Raw genomic sequence first — 19,023 nt, 5'->3', positions numbered from 1 at the left:
TTCACAAAATGTCTATAGAAATTGTAACCGAGTATGACCAGATAAAGTAAGTTTGTTATCATGAGTGATTGCCATCATTCCCTGATGCAAAAGCATGTTCACACACCCATACTCACACACACTAGTCATTTCCTGTGACATCTGTATGCTCAGTCAATTCAAGGGAAATACAGGATACAAGGATGTGAGTGCAAGCAGTTGCAAATATTGAATGGTGTGATGAAACGGCTATTAAACATCTGTGGTTTTGTCTCATTACCAGGAAAATTGCAGTGCCCATGACCAGTGTGCTAATATCCGGCAATCACTAGAAGACAAATAAGAGCTGAATAATTAATATATTATCATTAATTCCCAAAATATTGTGTTCAATTCTGAAAGCTTACTAGTGGTGGACACATGGATACCTATAATACATTATCATCCATTTAACATTAGCCCCTGTTAAGTGGATTATAATGTAATATAGGTGAGGTAGGAGTTAAATTGCTGTGCGGCTCAGGCCTTCCATCTGATGAGTTCAAAGTATTGTTATTTTTACAGTTTTGGGGAAATTTCATTTAGACACAATTCTGATGAATACGTAACTCATTAATTTTACACTAGAGTGAGGAGTATGGTGTGCTTATATCTCTAATGGCTGTCTGTATGATATCATTACCCACACAAGAATTCCCTCAACATAGAAAATTCAAGTGTTGTTTTAACAGGTAGGCTTACCTCTTTGCCACAGTAAATGTACAACATAAAGTATTTTATTTGTGGAAGGTTCAAACAAGGGTGGAGTGCACAATGGTAATTTAGCGGTCACCTATGGCAGCAGAAAATGTCATCCTTTCCACAGGGTGTCTCACTGATTAAGTATGGGCAGGAACATCACATCCCATATCTAAATATTTTGTTATTCATTTAATAAACTGAGGCTGTGGAAGAATATCCAGGAAATGAAATATGAAGGTACATAAATTTGTACTTTCATGAAGATAATAAAAATGATCTTGCATAACCGGGCTCTTCGAATGTGCCAAACTACAACCTTATTTCATCATTTCATTCCACAGTGAAAGTTACTGAGCAATTGCAAAACTCATGGGGTTTATGCTGAGCAGGAATTTCTCCAAAGCATTTCAGGCAACAAGCTAGATTCTTACACATATCTCTTTTTTGTCCTTTCTTTGTCATTTTGATTTGTCATCTATGCAGCAAATCTCATGCAGCAATAGGTAGGGTTATCGTAATTGTGGCATATATCAGTAAGTGCAAAGTTGGTTCAAACGTCCATGTGCCCAAACCACAACATTATGTTGATAAACAGCAAAACAAACAATTTTTGTTGCTTCTAACAAATAAAATTTGAATGAAGTTTTATCAAAATACATTTCCAAAATATGTGGACACCTGAATATGACACCCTTGAACTTGTTGAACATCTTATTCCAAAACCATGAGCATTAAATATGGTTTGGATCCCCCTTTGTTGCTGTAACAGCCTCTACTCTTCTGGGAAGGCTTTCCACCAGATTTGTCTGTGGGGATTTGCTTCCATTCTGCCACAACAGCATTAGTGAGGTTGGGCACTGATGTTGGGCGTGGCTCGCAGTCGGCACTCCAATTCATCCCACAGGTGACTAATGGGGTAGATGTCAGGGCTTTTTGCATGCCAGTCACCTTCTTCCCAACCAAACTCAGCAAACCATTTCTTTATGGACCTTGCTTTGTGCACAGGGGCATTGTCATGCTGAAAAAGGAAAGGGCCTTCCTCAAACTGTTGCCACAAGTTGGAAGCGCACAATTCACAAGAATGTCATTGTATGCTGTTGTATTAAGATTTCCCTTCACTGGAACTAAGGGGCCTAGGCCAAACCATGAAAAACAGCACCAGACCATTATTCCTCCTCCACCAAACTTTACAGTTGGCACTATTCGGGCCAGTACAGTTGGAATTATGCATTCATCCAAACCCAGATTCATCCACCAGACTGCCAGATAGTGAAGCGTGATTCATCACCCCAGAGAACGTGTTTCCACTGCTCCAGAGTTCAATAGCAGTGTGCTTTACACCACTCCAGCCAAGCTTGGCAGTGCACATGGTGATATTATGCTTGTGTATGGCCATTCGGGCCATGGAAAGCCCCTTCATGAAGCTCTTGACAAAATAGTTCTTGACGAACAGTTCCAGAGGTAGTTTGGAACTCTGTAGTGTCAGTATTCGGCGGTCCCATTCGGCGAGCTTGTGTGGCCTACCACTTCGGGGCTGAGCTGTTGGTGCTCTTACACGTTTCCCCTTCACAATAACAGTACTTATAGTTGACTGGGCAGCTCTAGCAAGGCAGAAATTTGATGAACGGACTTGTTGGAATGGTGGCATTCTATGACAGTGCCATGTTGAAAGTCACTGAGCTCTTCAGCATGGCTGTAGGCTTGATTTTATGCACCTTTTAGCAACGGGTGTGGCTGAAATAGCGGAGATCCGCTAATTAGAAGGAGTATCCACATACTTTTGGAAATGAAGTGTAACTGCAATTTTATTATCATGACCTGCGGACAGCAATATTTTGCAACACTCTAGATAGCTAATTTCTAACATACTACATGGCAGCAGAAAATATCCTTTTCACTGGGTGTCTGAATGATTAAGTTTGAACATGAACATCACAACCCATACCTAAATATTGCGTTATTCATTTCATAAACTCAGGCTGAGGAAGTAAAATATTAATGTACATAAACTTGTACTTTCATGACGGAAACGAAAATGATCTTGTGTAACTGAGCTCTTCGGATGTGCGAAACTACAACCTTATTTCGTAATTTCATGTCATATCATATACTGAGCAATAGCAAAACTCACAGGGTTTATGCTGAGTAGGAATTTCTCAAAAACATTTCTGACAACAAGCTAGATTCTTATACATATCTTTGGGATAGTGAGAAAATTTGGCCATTCTGTGTCATTTTGATTTGTCTCCTATTCAAAATTCTCATGCAGCTGTCCATAGGCCTATTGTAAATGCTGTGTATTTAAGTGTGAATTTGGCTCAGACACCTATTTGACAACACCACAAAAGTATGTTGATAAATTGTGAAATTAATGTTTTGTTGCTTTGACAAATCCACTTTTTTGTTGATTTCAGGTATCTGTGATGGCATGTCATGGGAAGTGTATATATTGTTCCAAGCATTGGCATAATTTGATGAATGCCTGTTTTCCAGTTAATTTATTTCTGAGATGGAGAGTTCACATGAGTACCAAGGAGGAGAAAACCGATTTGACCCAATTTGATCAGCCTCAGATGTAAGAATTTCTTGTGGGTTCAGTTTTTGTTATTTATTTCTCAGCCAGGCTAGGCTCCTGTGACATCTGTTTGGGAGGCACATACATTTTGGGGTGTTAACAGCATTCAGCAATGATTCAGTGAAGGTTCTAACCACTTCCATGCTAAATGGACCAATAGTAAAATGATAGCTAAATTCTTTGAGCATGCTTACTCAGAAACATAGTCCTACTGACCTCCCTATGAGTGACAGTCTCAACCGTGGTCCCAGAGCCAGACCTGTTACCAACCTTTGTCATGGGGACCAATCAAGTATGCTGATTTTTTCATCAGGTTTTACAGACCACAACACCAGTCTGGGTTTGTGTTGTGTTTAAAGATTTGTATTACTTTTAATTAAACAATTAATTGTGGAAGGATTTAACACCACTAACTGAAAAAACACACTTAGCGTTGTAGAGACAGAGGCCGTTTGTTTAAGGAATATGTTAAGATAGTTTCACTGAATCAATGAAGATAAGACATGCAAATACAGAATTGTTCCACAATTTAAATGCCTACTGGCCGCCACGAGGATCAGGACTAGGAGGCTTGTGGAAACAGACAAAACCAAACTCAAAACAAATGACAGACTGACAGTGAAATTGCTTGTGGTAATTTTTTTTTTGAAAAATTACAGGTGGAAATTGTACTGTTTTAAGGTAATAAAAAATAATATAAAAACGCGCGACAACCAATTTACAATTTTATTAAGTTATTATTTCAGCATATAATTTCTTCCACTCTCTTCTTCCGCAAGACTCACGTAAACAACGTTGTACACATTCGTAGCAGCTATACATACACGTGCATGATAAGGAGTCTTGACTGCAAGCAAAGCGCAGATGGCAAGGCAGCCAACTTGATAGAGCGACCGCAATGAAATATGTAGCTGTCTGTCATCAAAACGAACATTTTCTCCGAAATCGTCGTGAAAAAAATCTGTAGACGGATCCCAGAAAAGGCGCCATAGACAAGCATTCTCATGTCCCTCAGTACCCAGCACAATCTGTAAATTAGGCTTGCCGAGAAAGAACGAACAGATTGCCCGCTCATCAATATTAGCGTTAACCAAAATGAACATGAAAAGATGGGGAGTATTTACAATTTTACTGATGCAATTTAAAACGCGTCCTCTTAATTTTATTTTTCAGGAAGGCATACTGTTTACACGGTCAAAAGTATCCGGAGAGCAAAATGCTTAAATTAATGACAGGCGCTATCCAAAAATGTCATCAAAACGGCTGCTCGGTAAATCTGTTATAAACAGCTGCTCGTATATTTTTTTGCTAGCCTTATGTAGTCCTCAGGAAAGCTACGAACTAGCAAGGCTATTGCAGAATTATTCACAGATGCACTTTAAAATAAACTGCTGAAGATATGTTGTTATCTTTTATTTTTGGGTGCCTACCTGTATATCGTTGTCTATTTGATCAGCTTTCCCTAATTTCCGCATCTAGATAACCTCTAACTAATCGCCTTGGTAGCAACGACATACTCGGTTACAATTTTCTAGAACTTTCCTCCCACCTAGGGAGAAAGTGAATCTATATTTGGTCACGGAAACAGACGTCATTCCGTTAACGTAGTAGGGTATACAAAGAAAAAAATCAGAAAAATGTAACACGCTCTGACGTTTGCGCGCTCTGACGTTTTGTGTTAACCTTGGAGACGGAACAGCAAACAGAAGCAGTGGAGCGGTTGGGAGGACTATTTTGGGAACGTTTATTTTTTAATCTAAGAAAGACTGGGTCGTAAAAGTTTGTGATCGTAGCCTATGATGGTTTTTCATAGATACGTGTGCAGTAAAAACTAGAACCACATTTATTACCTAGCCGAGTTAAGGTTATTCTCTGCTCTTTAGTCTACGGAAAGGCGTGTGGTTAAGCATGGCTGAATTACACACCTCATGAAGGGCGACTACGCCGATAAATACGTATTAGTCTGTACATTTTCCTGCCATGTGTGTAGATTTTTATAACACCAGAAATCACAATCACATGCCCTTTTCCAATATTTATTTTTGTATATTGAGCAAACAATATTAATGAGCTTGTTTTTTCATTTTTCAAGCTATTCAAGTAGAAAAATAAAAATGAAAATATAAATATCAGAAACAGATTTAATAAATAAATAATAAACACAGCGTTTTCACAGAAAACTTCCTCATGTGCTCAAATTTACCCCACTCACACAATAGACAAAGCACACCCTTTATAAATACCATACAATGTACAATAAACATACACATTCAGTAAACCAGAAACAAACATCAAGTTAATTCTATTGCTGTGAACACATTTTAAGGTCAGCTGCACAAATACAACTTTTAATATCTAGCACCAATAAATAAATTAAATATTTGAACCCTAGCATGGTTTAACTTGCTTTTTCATGATGTAGAACTTCATAAACATTTTTTTTTTTTTTCATTTTTTGCTACATACAAATAAGCTTGTCAATTGAGGGAGAGAGTGATGAGCTTCTGGTATTCCATTCCATAGTCCAGCATCTGCACTACTTTATGCTAAATGCATGCATCCTAAAAAGTCATTGAAATGTCCTCACAAGGCCAGCAATGTGGGTGAGCTGAGGGAATCTGAGGACTGGTCATTGCTACTACTTTCTCTCCTGTGAGCCACCCCACAGGTTGGGAGAGCATCAGCATCTGAGTAGGTGAACACAAAGGAAGACGTGTATGTTGTGCATGCAGGGGTGCATGTCACCACTGGGGTGCAGAGGGGCTCAAGATCATTGGTGGTGGGTGTGTAGAGGGGCTCCCAGTCCTGAGTGCAGAATGAGCCGGACAAGTCCATGTCGGGGACAGACCGCACTGTCTCCACGGTGATCTTTCTCAGGGGTCTCAGCAGGTCTAGCGACTCCTCCAGGGAGTTGTTCAGGTCAGACAGCTTCACTGTAGAGTTTGGGTTTACCTCTAAGGCAGAGTCGGCAGAGAAGATGGAAGGTCTGGGTGAGACTGATGCCTCTAGCTTGGGGGAGCTGAGCTCACTGGAGATGCTGTGAGCAGGGGAGATGGAGGTCTCTGGGAAGCCGGCCTCCAGATCTGAGGGGATCTTACAGACAGGCCTGTGAGCCATAAGGATGAACTCCAGCTTCTCCCTCTCCTTCATGAGATTTGCAATTTCAGTCTTCAGAGCTGATTTCTCATCCTCCAGCACATCAGTTTCCTATTCACAGGAAAGAAAAATATATATTTTGTTAGATTTTCTGAACAATGGCCTCCAAGTCTTGGAGGTCAACATGATAACAAACTTTTTAAATTACTTTTTAATTTTTTTTTTTTTAAGTCCACTTTTTAAAAATACTTACAGCTTGCAAAGTGTCAGTGAGTTCTCTTCTCCGGTTACGACATTTTGCTGCTGCCATCTTGTTCCTCTCTCTGCGAAGCCTTTTCTTATCATCCTCCTCAGGAGAAAGCTATAAAAATCAAAAGTGATTAATTCATATTCATCAGATATTCCAACTTCACCAGCAGATTGAATTGTTAGTCTGCTTTCTCAGTGCTGATTGGAAGATCCTTCCACAATAGCATTCCAACTGGAAGCAGGTTTTTTATGGCTTATACCTCGAACAGCAGTCATGCTGCATAATATATTTGGTTGTTCCAAAGATCTGAGATTTTACACAAGGGTATAGTCACCAAACATCTGTAGGCTATAAATATTTTGTAGGATATAGAGATGTAATTTTGTCTCCCATCGGTCGATTATTGAAAATTACCTGCTCCCCGTTGCCTCTTTTGCGAGTGTTCAAGCCCTTGGTTCCGGCACTTGTGAACGTTGTCGATCTCTGGGCACTGTATGTGCTGGCACTGGTATAAGAAGGGGCCACAGACGAAATAAGATTTGTCGGCTGGATCATCCACTGCAAATCCGCACTTGTAGAGATCGCCGTGACAGTCGGGATGAAAGATGTGTTTGAAACTGTCAGATCTGTGAAATCCTGCAGAAAAGATTGGGCAAATATGTAAATATACATTAAAAAATAAAAATAAAAAAACAAGCGAAAGTGTTCATTTAATATTGCGAGCTTGTGTAGATGTTACAATATCGGTCAGAGATATCCACAAACGAATAAATATGCATGACGCAATACCTGCTGGTCTGTTCTATAAAAATCGAGACCATTATAAATATCCTAGTGATGCAACTCATGACGTGGGAATCTCGACGGAGTTTCCTGAATGAACTTTGTGTTCTGGGCAAACAGTTGTAGCCTGCTTATTGCAGTAGCAGACGGAGTAGCCTACTGACTAGCATGGTAAGCTGTAAAAGGGTGCACAGCGCAAATTCACGTTTTTGTCGTAAAGTAATAAGATAACTATCTGGCCCCCGCCAGAGCTCTGTTTTGTGAACGTTTTATTCGATAAATAACTTAAATTAAAGCGTACACATTAGCATATTAGTTGTAAAACACAATATAACGGAAAAATTGATGCCTGATCCGAGGCATGCAAAATAAATATAATTTACATTGCCGTGTTGGCCTCAAAATGAACAAATATCTGATTAATCTTACCTGACATTGGGTGACAGGGGAACCCATACTGGAATACGAGCCGGCTGGAGACGGGTAATAAGTGAGCATTTCGCCAGCCGGGGAGGCGGTACTGCAGCGGGAAGTTGAGTCGCACTCTGAACCGAAGCCTGTGTACATCATCGTTGAAACAATCCCAAAGTAAACCTTAAAGAAAAATACGTCTCCAATTAATTATTGCCTAGGTTTCAAATGTTTAAATTATTCTTTGACAGATTTTCCGTATTGGCTGTCAGTTTCTCCGGAGTTTTTCAAACTATCTCTTGATTATTTCTAGAGAAAATGAGCAGCCTATGCGTCCAGGTCCGACTGGCAACTCGAAGTTTTAAGTTTCAGCTTTCGCTGTCACTGAAGCTTATATAGCCCAGTTCCTCCGCCACTTAAAAAAAAAAAGTTATGAATGGAAGCCCAGTTGCACTGCAAGTAAATGAAGGGGACTCCGTCGTCTGTAACCATGAAGAAAGATGTGTACGAGTGTAATATAATTATTAGAACACATTAATTACGAATTGTAGTTAAACATAAATTGCGCTTGCTTATTCAATTGATTTTAGATAATCTACTTTTAAAACACTTAAAGGTTGTATTAAACATCGTACCTACCGTTAAAAATGGACTGTTCCAGAGAAGGGTATCCCAATACGTAAGTATCCTTATATGGAATACATCCTGTAAAACGATGCGGGTTACTGACGGGAAATGTACCGAGCCACAGAAACTGCGCGTGAGTCGTTTCCCATTGGTCGGTGCACAGTAACGTCAGAAGTAGCGTGGTAAAGGAGAAGGAGAGGCAATTGTTTGTTGCCTAGAAACCCTCTGAGAATTTGACGTTCCAGTTGGAATGCGGGTATAGCGGTATAATGACAGAATATTTATAACCACGTCGTGATAACGTTGTATTTTAAAACTCTCATGGCCGTGTTACCTATGACCTGATTTAACTCCACCCGCGTGTCATACCATATTGTCGTCATTACTATCACAATTTGGCCAAAGATTATATCATATTGGGCTCACTCAGATCGAAACTGAAAATTGATTTAGGATACATATTTCAAACGTAATATCTTATTCATTGTTATTGCTTAATATTTACTAAGATAAACCTAAATCAAAGTTGGAAAAAAATGAAAATAAAAACATTTTAAAAAACCATTTGGTCCAAACAACAGTTATTCCCAGGAATTAATTTGCAATCACATGCAGTAGCCTAATAGAACACTGTTAAAAGAGAACAAACAGTAACCATGTATCCATGTATTTTATATGGATGGATACTCAACACTTTACATATAGTGATTTTAGTGCTAATGTGTATCAATGGCTAGCATTAGTCATTTGGCAGGGCCATTTCAGTCATCAAACACTTCAGAAATACAGTGGCCAACCTGACCTGCGTTGAATGCTTCGTTGGCCATGTTTCACGTATTTTATGAAAAATTGAACTGGTGAGTTCATTAGTTCATCTAGGTATTCGTCCAATGCTAAGAATGTTGCTTACTAATCAACCATTAACATATTTTCAGGTTTCTTGGACATTTCAGTTACAACATCTTCCACACATAATCTTAAACATTATGGAACTGAATTACCTTTTTACTAGCTTACTATGAAAAGAGTTAAGCAATTTATGTTCATGGCCACTACTACAGCATATGTCATTTTTACTAAATTGGAAATACAAAAGGAAAATTTCCACTACTCAATAATTCAATCTTCTGTGTGATTTGGCCTCAACTGAAGAATCCACCACCAAGTTAAAAACAAGCTTAAGGAGTATAGTGATATCTGGAAACCATATTCACATTATTTTTCTAAATGATGATTCTTTTTATTGGAAAACTGGCCTTACATTATTTTTACCCTCATAGCATACAATGTGTTGCACAATTGTTTGTTGTTGTTGTTGTTGTATTTTGGTAACATGTTGTTTACTTCTTTATGCATAAGGTGAATATGTGTGAGATATGTATGCATGTGCTTTACTGAAAATAATAGTTACCAAGTGAGGATGAAGGAGGTATAAGAGAGGAAGATGAGTGAGATGTGACATAGACCTGTCAGAAAGTTACAAGCGCATAGATACAACTAGAGGACGACCATTAATATCACCATATATTTGTAGTTTTCCATTTGGATCTCACTATCACTTACTCATGGTATTTCTCCTTTATGTCATTCAGCAAAGAGTATACATTTGCATAAACAGCGAGCTCCATAAGGTTTGGGACAAAGCCATATTTATATATATTTAGAATTATTACTGTACTTTATTATTTTAGGTTTGTAATTTAACAAATCATATCAGATTCTCAGTTTTTATTTTATTAATCCATTTTGGTTTCACCATGTAGACATAACATACACAGGTAGACACACCTTCAGCTAACCTAAGCCTGTGAAATCCCAGAAGTAAGCCTGTACTGTGCATGTTGAGGACAAAACATTGGAGCTCCCAACAAAGTGGATGGAGAATATCAAAATTCCACATAAAAAGTCTCCGATGCTATTTTGAAACTCGAATAATGACTGTTATATTTCATATGAAAAGCAGGTTGCAAAAATATGTAATGTAATATGTAATAAAATATGCAAATTTTAATAAATATTTTCCCCAGACTTCTGGACCAACACAACCATTTTTTCACAAACTGCTGCTCATAATAAATTTATGATTTATGATAATGATGTTTTCTTTGGTGGTAAAATCACTTTGATTTTCTACATTGAATCAAATGGGCAGCAAGCTCTTTTGCATGCGCAGTAGAGGTTGATTCCTGTTATGTCCTTGGCTTCACCACCTGGCCCCTTCTACCCTCTCTATAAGAAATAACAGCACGTTTTATACATAGTCATAATGTCTGGGACAAATGACTTCACAGGTGTTTCTGAATAGTCATGCTTGTTCAATTGCCTCTTTAGTGCAAGTATAAGAGCGCTTTCGTATCTAGTCTTGATTCTAGGCTGTTGATTGCCTTGGGGCTCTGTTATTGGCATTTTTCACCATAATTCGAGGAAATAAAAGTTAAGGAAGCCATTATGAGGTTGGGGGATTTGTTAAAAACAAATGAGAGGTGTAGGCCAAATCTTTGGTTAACCACAATCGACTGTTTGGAACATCATTAAGAAGAGAGAGAGGACTGGTGAGTTCAGTAATCGCAAAGGGCCTGGTAGGCCAAGACAGACCTCTACTGTTGAGAGACCTCTAAACCCCCCCCCCCCGCTCGCAGTTCTTCGGCAGTTCCTTTTGGCTTCCACACTTTGCTCTTGCTGTCACTCTGATACAAGTGAATCTTATCTGTCCACAAGACTTTTTTTTCCAGAACTCTGCAGCCACTTTTCGGTACTTCTTAGAAAACTGTAGCCTGGCCATCCTGTTTATGTGGCTAACTAGTGGCTTGCATCTTGCAGAGTAGCCTCTGTAGTTCTGTTCATTAAGTCTTCTGCAGACAGTAGTTATTGACGCATTCATGCCTGCCTCCTGAAGAGTGTTTCTGATCTGTAAGACAGGTTTCTTTATTATTGTGAGAATTCTTCAGTCATAAACTGCAGAGTTCTTCCTTAGCCTGCCAGGCCTTTGGGATTACTCAGCTCACTAATCCTCTCTTTTTCAGCCACATGGAAAATAAGGACAATTAAATCTTAGTAAGTATTTTTCCCAAGAGAGCTGCATCCTATGAGTGTAGGACATGTAGGTATGTAGGTGTGTTTGTGTGGACATTCAAGTTGTGTACATTCAGTAAAGAAACATACAAAAAAAAACACATTACGGTTGCTAGAGTTTTGGATGGTTGATGCAATCCGTCCTGCTCTGGCAGTGTATGTATTCATTTTGCTACTTTTTAGCTGTTCAGTAGGGAGTTTTTTCTCGACAGCTTATGCTTCCTCAAACTTGTTTCCTCCAAACAATCTGGGTGGCTGTAGTAATGTCCAAGCTCCTTGCTGAAGTCACACCTACACGCAATGTAAAGACGTATGGTGATTTTGTGGCAGCAAGTGAGGTAGGAGGGGCCAAGCAGTGAAGCTTAGGAAGTAACGGGAAACAGCATCTACTGCACATGGTGGGTGCAAAAGAGTTTGCTGCTCATTGAATTCAATGTAGAAAACCAAGGTAATTTAACAACCAAAGAAAATGTCACCGGTCAATTTTTTTGTGATCATGATTTTTTAATGTGTAGCATATTGTGAAACAATTGTTGTTTTGGTCCAGAAGTTTTGGGAAATATTAATTTAAAATTACATATTTTTTAAACATATTTTCACAGTCGGCTTTTCACATTAAGCGTAATGATCGAGTTTCAAAATACCATCAGGGAAGCTTTACTTTGCCTTCAAAAGTCTAATAGGCTATTCTTCATTCACTCTAATGGGGGTTCCAATGTTTTGCATGCAACATGCACCCTAGATAGCAAGTTTTCAATAAATTTCAATACGGTTTCCAATCAAATGTTAGTTATAACCCTGGTGGATTACTCCACTGCCAGCTTCATCTTCGCGCTAGGCCTATCAGTCAGGCCTTTCTAAAGGCCTTTCAACAGATCACTTGCTGTACCTATAACTATTTAGCTTAGCCAGCACGCTAATAGTTGGTAATAAAGTCCAAAGCAGATCCCACACGAATAAACATTCCATTAGTTAGCAGCTATTGTCGTGGAAATCGACACAGTTCATTAATCTAAGGAAGAGAGACTGAGACACTACTTCAAGCCTTTTATTATATCTGCAGATAGGAGACACAGTTCAAGAGCTCTCACAGGAGCTCGGGAAGCACAAAAAATCTTCTGTCTGTGTTCGCTTTTTTACACTTTATAAGGGGCACACACACTCCTTTGTTCCTTCACACCTGTACTTTTCCACTTGCATGTTGTTAGCCTAGGCTATGTGGGTCACACAAACTCTAGTCTGCTGGCATGAAGTTTGACCTTGGTGATAAAAGAGGAGTGGGACGTACTGCCGCCTACCTAAGAGCTGGCAGGGGTTTATCAGAGAAACAGAAAAAAAGTGGTTTCAACAGATTATACATTAAAAAGACAAGCAGATAATTGCATATACACAGAGGCACAGTTTAGAACATAGGCAATACATAATGCGCGTGCCTTATTATTCCTAAAATATTGTTTTTTTTTATTATTAACAGCATTAAATCCAAAATTTTCTATCACACTTCATTTTGTTCTACATTTTGGAAGGTGTAAGCAGGTTAGCTCACATTTAGTCTGTTTGATTTTATTAAATTCATTTTATGCAAGTGTAATTCCGTTATTAAAACATAATATTTAACCATGGTACAATTAATTGCTATTAGATCTGTAACTGTCCATCACTGAGAAGGATATGCTTTGGTCCATGGCATATTAATGACCTCCTTCCTATTCGGAGTGCTAATAAGTTAAACAGCGCGTCATTCAGGATAATAGCTACAGCTGTCATTCAAGAAGCCAATTTTTTTCACATTAAAGCTGTAAAGAGTTCACGTGGTAAAAAATAATAGTCACAACTGATTATCAATGGACAGTTTAAATAATATACTGGTTTATTGTTACTTTTGGTACAACAGTGAAATAAATGTCAACAACTGTTTTTTAAATAAATTATCACATAAAACGTTTGCTGTAAGCAAAACTTCATATGTCTTTAGTTTAATGTGGATTTGGTTCTAAGGAGTTTGAGTGGGTGCAAGTGGTCTACCTTTGTTTGATTGTATAACTCTACACATACACCAACACGCACAAACACAATTATGTAGGCCTACTTTCTGTATTACTGTATAACCTCAGATTGAGTTTTATTCAGATTAAACGTACTTTTAGCTCATTTATTAAAATTCGAATTTAATTCATGATTTCACCCATAGCAGCAGTACCTACTAAGTAAGAGCTAACATTGCTGATCAACAGTTTTTCTTCAAAAAAGCGACCAAGTGCAATTTGAGGTCATGTGAACAGGATGTACCATATATGGTATGATAACTCTCCCCTGTGATTGGCTAGATGACCAGCTGCATGTAAATGTTCTGTATTCCCGGTCTGCATTTCCAGACTGCACAAAGGAGGATACCATTAGAATAGGCAGTTGAAGTGGTTGCTCGCTGACTGTGATTTCTCCCCCTTGGAATGAGTATTCTGTGTTTCTGTTTGCATTAACACTGCCTATTTTTTTAACTCGTTGTGCTTCCACTCCTCTTCGTGCTATATATGAAGGGAAAAGTAGTTGACCTTGTATTCAATTTAGAAATAGGCCTAGTGTGTGCACGCACGCTACAAGGTGAATTAATAAAATGAGCTACCTATACAATGGATTAATTTCAATATTTTTAAACGATAACAATATTTTTAAATTGATAACAATTAAAATAATGGTCTACGACACATGATGAGGCAGAAAACTATGTCTTTATAATAAAATGAAAATAAATGAGTTTTTCCACATTTGTTCATGGCCTTTCTCTCTGTTACTGCCCAACATATGTGATTTGACTACGGCTCTACAGTGTCACAGAGGTATGGTTAAGCAGTTCATCCACAAACGACTCATTTAATTTTTAATTTGAATAGCTTTTATTTCTGTCATTTGTGGGGGGAAAAATCAATGTTTCATTCGTTTCTGAATGGAATTGCAGACACCATGTTATAGGTCTGAGGTCTAGCGATAATGTTTACGCTTTTTATAGACTACGCATTTTAATTGTTCCCTATAATGCAGTTATCCAACACAGACAAAATATAATTCTATAGTAGTGTACGCTAGTATTGCTCAGTAACGGGAAAATTGAGTTGTTTATTTTCTCATCAAAGTCTCTCCCCTCTAGAAATGGTACAGCCTTTGCGCACAGATTTCATTCATAAAATTGTGACAGTATAAAAGGAGGAGCTAGCAAAGTAACCTAGCAGTTACCAGGTTTGTAAACCTGGAGAAGAAATAGGGAATACTTCGTAAGGGAGAGAGAGTATCGACAGCATTGAATTGACATATTCAGAAGGCATATAATTCTGTATTATTGTATTTTGTCGGAAAATGTTTCAAAACTTAAGCCCCGATTACGACTCATCTTCTCGCTGCAGTACTGCATCTCCTGCCGGGGACACCCTCACGTACAATCAGCGGTCTCCAGATGATTCGTTTTCTGGCACCTCCGCTTCACCGATGGAGAGTACGCAGCAGGTAGCCTACCGTAAGAATTCCTAATTATGCTTATGATAAAGGATATTGCATTTACGCAGTGGCTATTTACCTTGCAATGAGTTATGGAGCGCACAATCGTGCTTGAGTTCACGCAGTAAGGAGAAAAACTACCTTTGACAGATGCGCGCTCCCGTCCCATTCATAAAAATGAAGTTCGGTAATTGTCATGATAACGCTATAATTATGATAATAGCATATGAAAATAAATAAAAAATTCTGACCTTGGCCGTTGACTCGCTATAATGCATGCATTTACAGAAATGCAAATAATACATTTTAAAGTATGTATTAGAGTGGTCGCATTTTTTATATAGAATGTTGCTTACTGGGATATTCATAGTTTTTCAGACATTCAAGGCTGTGGTAGTGGTGGTGGTTGTGGTGATTGGGGGGGGCGGGGGGGGGGGGGGGGGGGGCGTGTTTTGCGAAGCAATTTTGTAATAAGCGGATCATAAAATGTTCTCGAATAAAATTACCTCAAGATTAAATAAAATCTGCACACATTTGCTTAATTGGGATATAAGGCATGACGTATGGCTATTACTCGCTCTATGTGCCCTCCTAAGGGTCAGGTTTGTTCTTTAGAAAATTAATAATAAAAAATTAGGAGACTCCGCGGTAATTTTGCGTCAGTGTTGACGTCAGTGACCGTTATAAAGCCTTATATTTATTGGGAGGTGAATACATGTGTATGTGTACATATGTAAATTCATAGGCAGCCTATTTACGCCTGTGTGCAATATACGTAGATATTATGAACAAGAGCTTCTTTGCATATTTAAACGATCCAAACATATATTTATCAGTGCATATCAATATAAATGACATTTTCTGTAGATTTGAAATGTTTTGGTAATCACTGCAATAAAACAATATATGGATGTTACATGTAAACCAATCTTTCATATCTGAAATATGCTATGCTATTCTGCAGGAATGTTCTGAAATGGATGCATCCGAGTCTCCCTTTGTTCCAACGGTGACTGCAATTTCAACTACCCCTGACTTGCAGTGGATGGTCCAGCCAACCATGATCACATCCATCGCACAATCCCATAAAGCACTGAGCTCCGTGCAAGCAACTCACAAAGCAGTCAGAGGCAGAGGACAGAGCACTGTCAGGAAGACAAAGAACGAGCAGGTATTTTTACTTCCTTTTCGCCACAATGCCTGTTTAGATAGATCAACGCTGCAGACTTAAAGCCCAAACAAAATGTCTGATGCTCAGTGATAGCATAATTAAAAAATCTTTTTTCCTTTTTAATCATCTGGTGCTCTGCCGACAGTGCAGCCTTTTCGTTTGCATGCTTTAGAGCTGTGCATTGGGCACAGGCACCCAATTTATATTCAGCTCATGGTGAGTCTGCAACAATAGTCTATTTTTAGATGCACTTAGTGAAGGATACGTTTGCCACTCTTTCCCAAGAAAAAGAAATTGCCTCCAGAAGTCAAGGCTTAGCAGATGAAATAGCGAGATTGATCAGGATAATAGTTTTTTTTTTTTTTACTGAAACAGCTCTCTCCAGAAGAGGAAGAGAGGAAGAAGATCAGGAGGGAGAGGAATAAAATAGCTGCGGCAAAGTGTCGCAACAGAAGGAAGGAGCTCACCGACACGCTGCAAACTGTAAGTGGACCTGTTACTTGTTGCATGGAAGCTGGTCAGCTATGTCTGGCGATGCGGAGATGTGTGCATTTGTGAGTGAGACTCGTCTGTGCTAAATCTGCCCCATCCTCTCTGCAGGAAACAGACAAGCTGGAAGAAGAAAAGGCAGCTCTGCAGGCAGACATTGCTAGCCTCCTGAAAGAGAGAGAGAGGCTGGAGCTCATCTTGGCTGCCCACAAGCCAGCCTGCAGAATTGCTGATGATCCAGAGGGTGAATTCAGGGAACCTTTGGGGTCCCCCCAGCTCCTCTCTGTCCTAGAGGATGGCAAGCTCCCAGAGGGCAGCACATTGGAAGCAACACCACTACAAGAGCTAGATGGATCCAGCGTCCCCCCGACCACTGCCATCTCCGGAAACTCCAACATCCTCTTGTGTTCTAGTGTGGCTGCAAGCGCCAGTGACCTAGAGCCTACCCTTGACCTGAAAGAAGAGCCCCTGGACAATCTGCTTCCGAGCCTGGGGAAGGTCTCCATGGAGACAGCACGGTCTGTTCCAGATGTGGACTTGAGTGGGTCCTTGGGGGCCACGGATTGGGAGACCCTCTACAAATCTGTGTCCAATGACCTGGAGCCTCTGAGCACTCCTGTTTTGACTTCTACCCCCTCCTGCACCAGCTACTTGTCACTGTTCTCGTTCACCTACCCTGAATTTGACTCTTCTGGCAATGAGGATGAAAGCTGCAGAAGTGGAGAGGACAGAACCGATCTGGTGATAGATATTCTCAATTCTCCCACCCTCTTGGCTTTGTAATGTCGATGTCATTAAAGGTAATCAATTGGATTGCACCTGGAAATGACTTTTTATGGGATCTGCCAATGAGATCTGATCCCACCTAATGTGACATTGTGTTGGTTTGATGTGATCAAGCCTTTGATCTAAATGTTGCATTCATGAAATGTTTACTGTGGTCAAACCTGTATTAACTTCTTCCAAACACTTTGGTGTAGATAAAGCATGGCTATTTATTTCCTGTACAGATATCTTAAGTATACAGATGTATTACAAGCATGCAAAGAGGTGGCATAGAATTTGAAAGTACCCTTATATTTTTGCTTTGATTAAAAAACATTTTTTATGTTAGATCTCAATGTATTGTGGTGTCCTGTTTTGTGGTTCCATTCAATTGTATATTAATGTGAAAAAATTGAATATAGTGTCCAAGAGTAATCATGACATTTACTGAATTTGCATGGATAGCTTTTACTGTTCTGTGATTTACAGTCATTTAAACTCTTTAGTTTTCCATGAAAACATTTTGTCTGCTACATTATCTGTCAAGATAAATTTTATGACATAGTTTATTTTTCTACTTTCAAAGTTTTGACTTGTTTGTCAAATGCAACAAAAAATGAGCATTAATTGCTTACTATCATTAAATATATTTGAAGTGATGTTTTGTCCCTTGTTTATCTCTTTTTTAATGTCTAGAGTGAAAACTAAAGTTGTTTATGTCCAACCAAAGAGAATAGATTATGCTCAATAATGTACTATCAGGGTCCTGATACTGAATATAATAAAAACTTAAACATAAATTAAGAGTAATTGCTTATGACTGACTGAAATGAAGGAAAATCTCTCTGACACAAAAACCCCATGTGAAAACATTTCAAGAACCTTTGTATAGGAAATACCTGTCTGTGCCCTTTTCTTTATGATTGTCTACATAGAACCTTATGCAAAGAAGCTGCACCATCAAGCTTAAAGTGACCAGCTCCAGACCAGACGTGCAGGATGTTACAAATGTTCTACAAAATCATGCAATATGCGCAAACAGGACAGTTTGACATGTACACTATTTCACAATCAGTGTATTGGTACATTCAAGAGCAATAAGAAATGCCAGGTGAAAATTTTCCTTTGAGAAATAAAAACAATATGTGGATTGTATTTGATTTTTCCCCTAATAATAACAGGTTTTTTTTTAATTAAACATTTTTTTTTACAGTGAATGCAGAAATACAGTTCAGTTGTTTGGGTTACTTATTCCTACTACATAGGATTGAATTAATTATTGGGGGCTGTAAGTAATATCTTGAGGTCAAATATTTACTTTCTATGTGTCTATTCTTAATTTATTTGGAATTAAATGTACCCATCATTCAGATTACCAACATTTCCAAGTTTTCTAAATGATATTAGTGATATGAACGTCCTTGAATTATGCTGACCTATAAATGTAATCTGTGCTGGATCCAAACGAAATGTCAGGAAAAGATAAAATAGGCAGCTGATATAACCGCGGTTATGGGTCACTTTTAAAATTTATTATTGGTGGACGTGGACGTTCGGCAAAATATCAGTCTATTT

At 38.7% G+C, this 19,023-nt stretch overlaps 2 protein-coding genes across 3 annotated transcripts; one reads left to right on the top strand and one right to left on the bottom strand.

The window, feature by feature from the left end:
• Positions 1–5,317: 5,317 nt before the first annotated feature.
• On the bottom strand, positions 5,318–8,192 carry LOC118229166 (proto-oncogene c-Fos-like). The gene is made up of 4 exons (XM_035420879.1): positions 7,854–8,192; positions 7,056–7,277; positions 6,645–6,752; positions 5,318–6,502 (listed from the first exon to the last, which is right to left on the bottom strand). Exons 1-4 carry the CDS (start codon positions 7,992–7,994, stop codon positions 5,879–5,881), a joined length of 1,095 nt encoding a protein of 364 aa, XP_035276770.1. The 5' UTR covers positions 7,995–8,192; the 3' UTR covers positions 5,318–5,878.
• A 6,547-nt stretch (positions 8,193–14,739) lies between these two features.
• Positions 14,740–18,107, top strand: LOC118229370 (proto-oncogene c-Fos-like). Of its 2 annotated transcripts, none has more exons than XM_035421279.1 (4): positions 14,740–15,032; positions 15,988–16,194; positions 16,570–16,677; positions 16,795–18,107. In XM_035421279.1, exons 1-4 carry the CDS (start codon positions 14,886–14,888, stop codon positions 17,464–17,466), a joined length of 1,134 nt encoding a protein of 377 aa, XP_035277170.1. In that variant the 5' UTR covers positions 14,740–14,885; the 3' UTR covers positions 17,467–18,107. The 2 variants fall into 2 exon arrangements, with proteins under 2 accessions (XP_035277170.1, XP_035277171.1); XM_035421280.1 differs by having other exon boundaries at positions 14,909–15,042.
• The last annotated feature ends 916 nt before the right edge of the window (positions 18,108–19,023 follow it).

The sequence above is a fragment of the Anguilla anguilla genome, chromosome 6 (assembly GCF_013347855.1).
Source record: "Anguilla anguilla isolate fAngAng1 chromosome 6, fAngAng1.pri, whole genome shotgun sequence".
Taxonomy (NCBI): Eukaryota; Metazoa; Chordata; class Actinopteri; order Anguilliformes; family Anguillidae; genus Anguilla; species Anguilla anguilla.
Note: the sequence above shows the minus strand (reverse complement) of the source record. Positions and strands in the feature narration are given on the sequence as shown.